General features: G+C 30.6%; 1 protein-coding gene across 1 annotated transcript; it reads left to right on the top strand.

Annotated features, from left to right (window-relative positions):
- Window positions 1–2,757: 2,757 nt before the first annotated feature.
- LOC132061557 (F-box/kelch-repeat protein At3g23880-like) lies at window positions 2,758–4,664 on the top strand. The gene has a single exon (XM_059454362.1). The coding sequence runs from the start codon at window positions 2,859–2,861 to the stop codon at window positions 4,026–4,028; it is 1,170 nt and encodes a 389-aa protein (XP_059310345.1). The 5' UTR covers window positions 2,758–2,858; the 3' UTR covers window positions 4,029–4,664.
- Window positions 4,665–10,751: the final 6,087 nt, after the last annotated feature.

Genomic DNA, 10,751 nt, shown 5'->3' with positions numbered 1-10,751 from the left:
TATATATGTATATCTGCATGCATACATGATTATGACATGATTTTCCTCACCGAGTCCCTCACTAGAGGGCCGGGTACGGTATTTATATCCGATGATATGATGATACGGTTATGACATGATTTTACTTACCGATATATGCATATGCATGACAAATGTTTTCAAAAAGCAAGTCTTATGATTTTCGAACTCTTTACTTCGGTATGATCCCGCTTACTACATTTCATGCTTTACATACTCGCATATTCCGTGCGACCCCTTTCTTCGGGGGTTGCGTTTCATGCCGCGCGTGTACACCCGTGAGTTGAAGACATTAGCGAGGAGATGTTCCAGCGGGATTGGCGAGCTCCAGTTGCTCCGGAGCGCGGCCAAGTCAAAGTATTATGTTATAGTATCATGTTCTGTGTTAGAGACTTTGCAGACAGTGTCGTGGGTATATGGTGTCGGTTACGTAAGCGGCTATGTAGGCCGATGAATTGTTATGCATTGTACTATAAGCTCTGTATGTTTCTACATGTTACAGATTTTCATCGATTCGAGAAAGGCAAAAAGGCATATTATTTTTCGCAAAGTGTTCATTATGTAATTGTGTAATGATTTAATAGTCAACGTGATTGGGATTAGTATGTGAGTCAGCGGGTTCGCTCGGCCCTACATAAGGGTCGGGTGCCCATCACACCCTAACGGAAATTAGGGTGTGACAGGGGGAAATTAACGAAATGGTTCAAAATTGGTGATTTTATTATTCTACTATTTGTAGACTGCTCATGTATTATTTGCAAGTTAAAAAAAACTACAACCTGCAAATAAATGTTATCCAAGAATGAATAAAATATATGGCTCATTGAGCTTTCTTCTATTTACTTGTGTTCATATTTTTACTTTTATAAAGTTAGGAATATACCTAAAATATACTAAGAATATACTTAAATTAAAAACTAGAAAGTTATATACTTGAAAAATAACTAAAATATACTAAGAATATACTTATAATATATAGTATTTATATAACTTAAACATATATATATATATATATATATATATATATATATATATATATATATATATATATATATATATATATATATATATATATATATATATATATATATATATATATATATTAAGTTATATATAACTTAAACATATTTATATATATTAAGTTATATAAAACCTAAGTATCTTGATACATATATTGATATATATATATATATATATATATATAAGTATATTCTTACTATATTTTAGGTGTATATATATATATATATATATGTATACGTATATACGAATTTATAAACTTAAAAAAAAAATTAAGCTATAAATAACATAAGTTATAATATATAAGTTATAAGTATATATAGTATACTTAAAGTATGTATATATATATAAGCTATAAGTATATATAGTATATAAGTTATACGTATATATAGTATATAACTAATATATATATATATATATATATATATATATATATATATATATATATATATATATATATATATAGATAGATAAGTTATATAACCTAGGTATATTGATATATATACGTATATTCTTACTATATTTTAGGTATATGTAGTATATAGTGTTAACTTAAGCATATATATATATATATATATATATATATATATACGTATATTACGTATTCTTTACGACTTGTCACATTGTTAGTCGATAAATATTTAAACTTTACTTATAAACAACTTTACTTATAAACTTGTATAACATATGTAAATATACCTACAATATACTAATAAATACTATAATATTTATTAGTATATATACAAAAAAGTATATATATATATATATATATATATATATACAAAAAAAAAAGTTTTGGAGCATTTTAACCGGACCAGTTCCGGTTTGAGGTTTCAAACCGGTAAACCAGAACCGGTTAAATGGTTCCGGTTTTTTAACCGGAAACCAGCCGGTTCCCTAACCGGTTACCGGTCCAGTTCCCTAACCGGTTACCGGTCCAGTTCCGGTTAAACCGGTTAACGGGCATAGTTTTAGTTTATACTGATTCTTGGATGATTTGGAAAAAAGGCAAAAAAGTCAAAGAGCTATTGATTACTTCCTTCGTCTCAAATTATCTGTCATGTTTTCTAAAAATACTTATCTCAAATTATTCTTTATTTAAACGTTCAAGGCAAAATTAATTATCTTTGTTTCTCTATTTTATCCTTAGTAGTAATTGTTCTTCAAGACAAGACTACAAATACCTCGATTAGGGGGGTGATGTTATGATTGTTCAAGTATCAATGAAGGGTAAATAGTTCAAAGGCAAAACACATAGATTGTATCTGGCGAACTATACCCGAATTGTCGAGTTCACACTCCAACTAATTGGGCGACCTATTATCCCTGATCATCTAAAAAGTGCATTTGATACCACCCTAGACGCTGAGGTGGCACAAAAAAAGTTATGATTAAATAATGTGCGGCGCGAGTGTGTAACACCATCCCTTATGCAACTGGTTATATGTGTATCAAAAAGGCCATAAATTCACTTTTTAGATGGTCAGGAGGTAATAGGCTATCTGATTAATCGGAGTGTGAACTCTACATTTCGGGTATAGTTTAGGGCGCAATTTATGGCTTTTGCCTTGTTAAAATTTCTCTTAGTTGATGTTTCTCAAGAGACGTGTAAAAAGGAATTAGGGCAGATAATTTGAGACAAGAAGAGTAAATAAAACTTTGTGGCTGAAGTTAATTTACACTTTAATATAAGGACTTCCATTGCAACTTGTCTTACATCTATTTACCAAAAAATTTGGAAACAACTCCAAAGTCAATTATCAAAGACTTCCAAGTTCTACCATATCTCTTTCTTCCCACCTCCTCCACAAAGCTTTCCTTTAATGGAAAATCAAAATCAAACAATAAATCAAATAACAGAATTAAACCCCACAAAATTTTACCAGGAATTGCTAAAATTTTCATGCCTTCCAGATGAAATTATCATTGAAATTCTCTTAAGGTTACCAGTAAAATCTGTCTTGAAATTCAGGTGTGTTTCAAAATCTTGGCTTTCTTTATTGTCAAGTTCACATTTTGTCAAGACCCAAATCAAATTTTCAATTAAAGATTACAAAAATGTGAACTTTAGACTTGTTGTAGTAGCATCAGCATCAGGTTTGGTTGGTAAAATGTGCTCTATTTACTCTATAGTTTGTGAAAAAAGTTCCTTTGTAAATGTTGCTAAAATTGATTACCCTTTGAAACCCCCTGTTGGATCTGCTAAATTCTTGGGATCTTGTAATGGATTGATATGTTTAACAGCAATGTCATTTAAACTTATGTTATGGAACCCATGTACTGGAAACTACAAGGAATTTCAAGATTCAATTGTTAAGAGTGCTGTAAGTTGTTATATTAGATATGGATTTGGTTATGATGCTATTAATGATGATTATAAGGTTGTTAAAATCTTTAGTTTTCCTAAGGATGAGGGGAAATATGAGAATATGGTGAAGATTTATAGCTTAAGGAGTAATTCGTGGAAAATGAGTGAGAGTTTTAGTGGTGGTTATATAAATGCACAATCAGGGGTGATATTGAATGAAGCTCTTCATTGGGAAGTGAGTCATTGTCGCGGTTCTGGTGCTCATTCGGAGATTATGACTTTGGATTTGGCTACGGAGACGTATGGGGTAATGGAGTTGCCTAGTTGTGGAGATGGAAATGTTAGTTGGACGTTAAGTGTTTTAGGTGGACGTCTAGTTGCGTGTTGCAACTATTATCCGGATAAGACGGATATGTGGGTGATGAAGGAGTATGGTGTGGAAAAGTCATGGACTAAGTTGGTTTCTCTCTCGTCGCCCTCTGGTCGTATGGGTTATATCTCGCCTTTGTTTGTGTCGGAGAATGGTGATGAAGTTTTAGTGAAGCTCGGTACGGATATAAGTTTGTACGACAAGAGGAACGCTTCATACAAATCCTTGGAGATTCATGCATCTGGTTGTTGTCTTCAAGTACAAGCGGTTACTTACTTTGAGAGCCTAGCTTCACCTCATATTGGTGATAAGTAATAAGCTTGGGAGATTATGGCTTTTGTAACTGTGATAATGGCGTTGCCTAGTTGTGGAAATGGAAACTTCGTTGGATGCTAAGTGTTTTGGATAGATATTTAGTTGCCTGCTGCAACTATTATCCCGGTAGAACGGGTCTATGGGTGATGAAGGAGTATGGTGTTAACTCAGATCCAGAATTTTAATTCTATAGGTTCATGACTCAGATTCCGATAACTGAATCTATCACCTTGTTTAAGTTATGGGTTCATAATTCAGTTCTTTCAACAATTTCAGTCGGTATTACACAGATAAATACAGGTCTATACTAAAAGTTATGAGTTCATTTGAACCCTCATCTATAGGGCTAGATCTGCCCCGGGTTTGGAGAATTCATGGACTAAAATGGTGTGTGTGTCTCTCTTCTCTGGTCTCCCTTTGATTGTAGTTGTTACATCTCGGCTTTTTTTGTCAGAAAACAGTGATGAAGGTCTAGTGAAGCTTTGTTCAGATATTAGTTTGTACAACACATTTTCGCATGCTTTGTCTAGTTAAGCAGCTGTCACATGTATTTGTAATGCTAAGTTCTTGTTGTTGAGCTACTTGTCTCAATCTTCTTGAAAAGTTGAGGCAATATATGTATCTGTTGTAAAAGAAGTGCATTAGTAATTTACAGAAATGTGGACACCAGAATAGCTTGAAGCTGTTGCATAGGCTAACTCTATTGAAACTTTTAGTAAACATAAACAGACGTGGATGGTAAAGCAAACATTTCAGATGTGGATGGTAACGAACGAAAACAATAAAAGCTTAGTTTATGAGCGGCAAGGACTGCTGCTTAAATAGTCTTATTCTTACTCATTTCTCAATTTAGGATTTCAACTTTTTAAATTTCTACGGCGAATTAAAGTTAACCCTATAAAGAATGGATCTTAAGCTTAATTCAACTCCAAAAGCTAGCTCAAGACTAAGTAACTCATTCACAATTGATGTGAGAAAATCAACACACCCGCACACCCAGGATTGGACAATATAAGATGGGGGCCTAACATTAGTGAAATAATGAAGCGGGATTACTCTGGCTTTAGTACCATGTGAAGAATGGTTCTTGAGCCTAATTCAACCCCAAAAGCTAGCTCATAAGGGGAGAATTGCCCAATTTCATAAAAGGAGACCGAGTAACCCATCCACAACCGATGTAGGAGAAATTGACAAACACTACAATATAACTAGGTTCACAATCGTATATTTATAGATAGAGTTAAAAGTTTTACACACAACACCGTCGGTGTAAATAATTTTTATACTATCTGATCATTCGAAATATTTGCAAGTAAATCTACTTAAAATATGAGATTCGAAATTTTAAAAATAAAATATGTTACTTGCTACAATAAGCAAAACGATATGATCATATAAAAAATATTTAAATTAACCGTGTATATCACTTAAACTCAAATAGATATTTAGTAGATGATATAGAGAAACGTTATACATTTCTATAGCTTGATTGATGCCTGGTGACAAGACGGCATAAAATGATAAAATAATCTATGCGCTTTGTCATTATTTTCTTTATTTGTTGCACCTACCACATAAATCTAAGGGGAAGAACCCGTGTGTCCCCTCAAGTCAAAATAATTATCCGCTCATACCCTTATTATTTTTGAGCATCCAGAAAAATTAAAACTACTTATTTGAGATACCCCAAATTATGATACCAATACGATATATAGATATATTGAGATGGTATCATCGAAGATTGCTTCAGTCCTTCTTAGTCCTCCATGATACCATCATGTTATATAAATATACTGAAACAGTATTTTAGATGATCATGTTCTTTTATTTAAAAAGACACACTTTTCGCGAAAAAAAATCTATGATACAATTGTCTTATATACATATACTCTGATGGTGTCATGGAGGATTGTTTCAGTCCTTCAATGAGACACTCCTCAAGACTATGGTTCCATAGTGGTATATAAATATATACTAAGATGATATCATGGAGGACTGACTGAGTCCTTCTCTTAATCCTCTATAATACCGTCATGATATATAAACATACTGCGATAATATCATGGAGGAAGGGGTTTGGGCTAGGGGCACGTTGGGTAATTAGTTTGGGCTGGACTGAGCAGAAGCGAAAATAGTTTGGGAGGGAACATGAACGGATAATTAGTTTTGATTGGGCGGACAATTAGTGATGTTTTGCCTAAATCTAATGAAAATTATCGAAAAGAGGACATTGATAATAAGTCGCCTAATAAGCATGTACGGATTTGGTTGGGCAGACGATTAGTGATGTTTTTCCCAAGTCTAATGGAAATTATCGAAAAGAGGACAGTGATAATAAGTGGCCTAATAATACCTAACTCAATCAGTATGCAAGGACCTAAAAAACTGGTTGAGCCTTTCAGTCTTTCAGATAGTATTTCCCATTACATTGGGAAAGTCACATAAATACAACTTTTTTAAAATGGTAATTAAAGAAATTATAACTACTTTTAAAAAGTTACACAAATACAATTTATTCAAAATTTGAACTTTTTAATTACATAAATACAACGTTTTACATTCCTAAAATATCAATATAGAGGTATAGTTATATTAATGTATTTCATAAAATATATAGTATATCGATGCACTTATATGCTTAACTTAACTTAGATAGTATATCAATGCACTTTGCTTAACTTATATTAATATAGTATATCGACGCACATATATGCATATATATAGTATATTATGTTTAGTATATATGGTATATGTAGAGTTAATATTATTGCCTTCATCATATTATTAATTCTATTATTAATGATAGGTAAGAAGGAGAATTTGAAAGGACAAATTAAGGGAAAAAATATAACCTGTATAAATTTTTTATCATATTTATACTAAATTGAATACTTAATATTATTGCCTTCATCATATTATTAATAATAGGTAGGAAAAGAGAATTTGTAGGGACAAATTAAGGAAAAAATAACCTGTATAAATTTGTTACCATATTTATCCTAAATTGACCATATCTATTGATTTTTTGCTTTTATCATTTATAGGGTATATTTTGTAGATTCTGCAAATTAAAAAATAGTTGTAGATTCTGTAAATAATTGTATATTTACTAGTATTTGTGTAAGTTCCCCCATTAGTTATTCCCCTCTCTTAATATTTGCCTGCCTAAAAGGTACCTACAAAATGGAAGTAATGAACAAGTACGTAGAAATAACTTTGGCTCTATTTAAAAAACACAACATGTTGAAATTTTGATAAATTACTTATACATGCGTGTATCTTAAAATAATTATACAGAATTTGAGCCAAAATTCCTGAATTATGCCAAACTTATTAGCAAAGCTCTAGCTCCACCTCCACACAGATACTCGCGCGAAATAGTTGAAGTGCGTACAGACTGACCCGAAATACTTAAAGATTTGTTGAAGATATTGTCATTTCCATGGTGTATGATTGCCTTAAATGTATAATATACATTTTCTTGATACGATTACAATTAACAGGACTAGAAGTAAAAAAAAGGAGATTTCCACTTGTCTTCTATTTGGATGGAAACATTTGAATTTACCAAAAGTAGAAACTTTCGATCTCTCAAGTAATATATTTCCAGTGTCGCTTCAAATGAATTCAATATTTCTAGTATGAGATGAAATGTTGATTCTATTTTGTTGACAATGTTCCGAAAACATTACTCCCTCCGCATAAAAAAAAAGAGTCTACTTAGCCATTTGCACACCCTTTAAGAAAATACTAACTTCTAGACAAAAATAGGTAATTTGATTAAAGTATCCCTAATTAAATAGGCATTGAGATTTGATAATAGGGGCAAATATGAAAAAATAAGGTTAATTCTTTCTTGATTTAATAAGTGAACTTGACCCCCCCCAAAAAAAAGGCTAAGTGAACAATTTTTTTTTTATCAGGACGAGTAAAGTATATAGATTTTGGAAAACTATAATTGTTTAAAATAACTATGGTATTTTCAAGTCCTATACCACTAAAGATTTACATGCATTCAATACAATTAAACTGACAATACGTATATTGCCGTAAGTCTTTTCAATGTGAATCGTAGCGACGATCCTAGTGTTCTGATATTATTCTATCCACTTGTAATTTTCTTTTAATTAACGCATTTACTTTTTTTTTTATCATAGCTTATCTAGTCAAGAAATTATTGATTGCCACCATCCACAAAAACGAACGGAAACAACAAAGTTTATGAGCGGCAAGGACTGCTGCTTGATGTTGACTTATTCTTACCCATCATCAGAAAACTTACCTAGATTCAGAATTTAAATTAGATAAATTTTTACGGTGATTTCAAATTAATACTACAATATAACTAAATTTACAGCCAAATATTTTATTTATAGATAAAGTTTATATTTTATACACAGTCGATGTAAATAATTTTTCATATTATCAGGTCATCCAAAGAATATTTACAAATATAATTTTTTTTAAATGTGAGATTTGAAATCTTAAAACTAAAATATGATACCTGCTATAACAAGTAAAGATGAAATGATAATAAAAAATTATTTATACTGACCGTATATATTAGTTAAACACAAGTTGATATTTAGTATATTTCTTAATATATATATATATATATATATATATATATATATATATATATATATATATATATATATATATATATATATATATATATAGTGAAAACTTATATGTTTAGCAAAACGATGTTGTCTCATTAACTCTTGTCTAACAGTAGGTACAGGTGCTTATTTTCTTCTTCTAGCAGAGAAAGGTCTTCTCATATAGTCTTAGATAAGTCTTAGGTTTCAAAAATCTTCTCGCTCTGATACCATAATTGAGGGGGGGGGGGGGGTAAGTAATTTTTCGATGAGTTCTTTCAATAAGAAAAATTCAAAGGACAAAGCAGGACAATTAATGTTGTTTTTCAAATAAATTTTTAACAATCCTACTCGGTACTTCCTCACTCCTATATTTCCTCTTATCATGTAGTTATATTTCTAATTTTCTGGCTATCTCCCTTTTTTTTTTTAAATCTGGATTATGTCCGGTCATGAATCTTGTTATACTATTCATCTATTTCTCTTAACCTTTGTTCTTAATAACTTGATCTTCTTTAACCACACCCCGGTAACCATGGCCAACATCGTACTTCATCATTTGGACATTAAAACGGCCCCTTTAAAACCTAGGAATTTACAGGTTAATCCATCGAGGTTATTAAGAAGTTAAGAGAATAACCATGTATTAAGAATAACAGGTTCATGATGACAAGGAAATAATTATTTAAACATGAAATTCATACAATCACAAAATAATTTACATAATAGGGAGATTAGTACAGAAAACATAGTAAATAAACTTACATGGTTTGAAGAAGGAGAGAGGTTACCAATTATAATTACACACCACAAAGAGACATAGAAGAAGAAAGTACTATAGATGAAAATAAAACTACTGAGTCAACCTTTATGAACATAGAATTAATACAAGACGAATTTGAAGTAGACATAGCTATAGAAGAAGCAAAAAGACTGTTATACCCCATTTAAACGGGTTAAACTAGGTACAACATATTGGAGATTCCTAAATTGCTTTGTTTTAAGGAGTCGCCACCTAATTGATTTTAAGGTGAATTAGGGCACCTAATTATTAACTAAGGTAAAACCTAACTATACCTCAGTTAATGGTGCTTAATTTCAATTCTAGGTAAGGGTTCTAATTATCCTAAAGGGAAGGGATTAGGCATCCTTTAGGATCCGTTAACTACGGTTTACGCCAAACTTAGGTTAATTAATTAAGATTAAAAATAGTGCTTAAATTTTAAGAAAATAGCTTGTACATATTACTAAGGTTCAAAGGAAAATAATATTAGCTAAAGTAAAACTTAAAGAAAATAACAATTTATGAAAAGAACTTTAAAGGCTAATAAGACTTATAAAGGATATTAAGATTTTAAAGAAAGAATATAATGATGCTATAATATTTCATAAATGTTGCTAAGGCTTTTAAAATGCTATTTAAAGTAAAGCTTATACCAAATATAATAATCGGCATGAAAGGAAATTTCAAATGCCATTTAAGATAAAACTTATAAATATTGCTAAAATTTTGAATAATAATGCCATTTAAACTAAAGTTTACAAAATACAATGGCTAGCATATAAATAGAAACCTTTTAAAAGAAAGCTTAGCGAGTTTAAAAATTTGGAATAAAATTATATTGTATGAATATGGTGATGTAGAAAATCTAGACTTATTAAATAAGATGCAAAAGGGTAATGAGTTTTCTTCCTCAAACTTTATCTAGTTGTATTCGGCTAAATACGTATAGTTTGATAAATCTTGAAGAAATTATTTGTAAAGTTCTTGAACATATATTTGCATATTAATAGCATTTTGAAATCTTAAGGTATTGAGAAAAATATGATTCCATTAACTCAAAGTACATAGTTACACTATTTGCAAATTAATTATCCTAAATAAATAAAATAAATATTAAATGCTATAGTCTTGACATAAATGAAAAGAATGAAGCTTATGGAATTAATTATTAGTTTTCCTTTAAATTAACCACCCCTTTATACTAAGACTATCCCGCTAAATTATTTAGAATTCGGCTAAGTTAAGTAAACAAAACAAAATAAAAGGTTAGTTGCATGATATAAATTAAGGACACACAATAGAAATAATAAAAAAAGGGCAAATAATATCAAATGGACC

Source organism: Lycium ferocissimum, chromosome 1 (assembly GCF_029784015.1).
Source record: "Lycium ferocissimum isolate CSIRO_LF1 chromosome 1, AGI_CSIRO_Lferr_CH_V1, whole genome shotgun sequence".
Taxonomy (NCBI): Eukaryota; Viridiplantae; Streptophyta; class Magnoliopsida; order Solanales; family Solanaceae; genus Lycium; species Lycium ferocissimum.
The sequence above is the reverse complement of the archived record's forward strand: the minus strand, read 5'-3'. Positions and strand labels throughout refer to the sequence as shown.

Coding starts and splice junctions, on each gene's coding strand:
- LOC132061557 (XM_059454362.1), top strand. CDS start 2,859: ATGGAAAATCAAAATCAAACAATAAATCAAATAACAGAATTAAACCCC.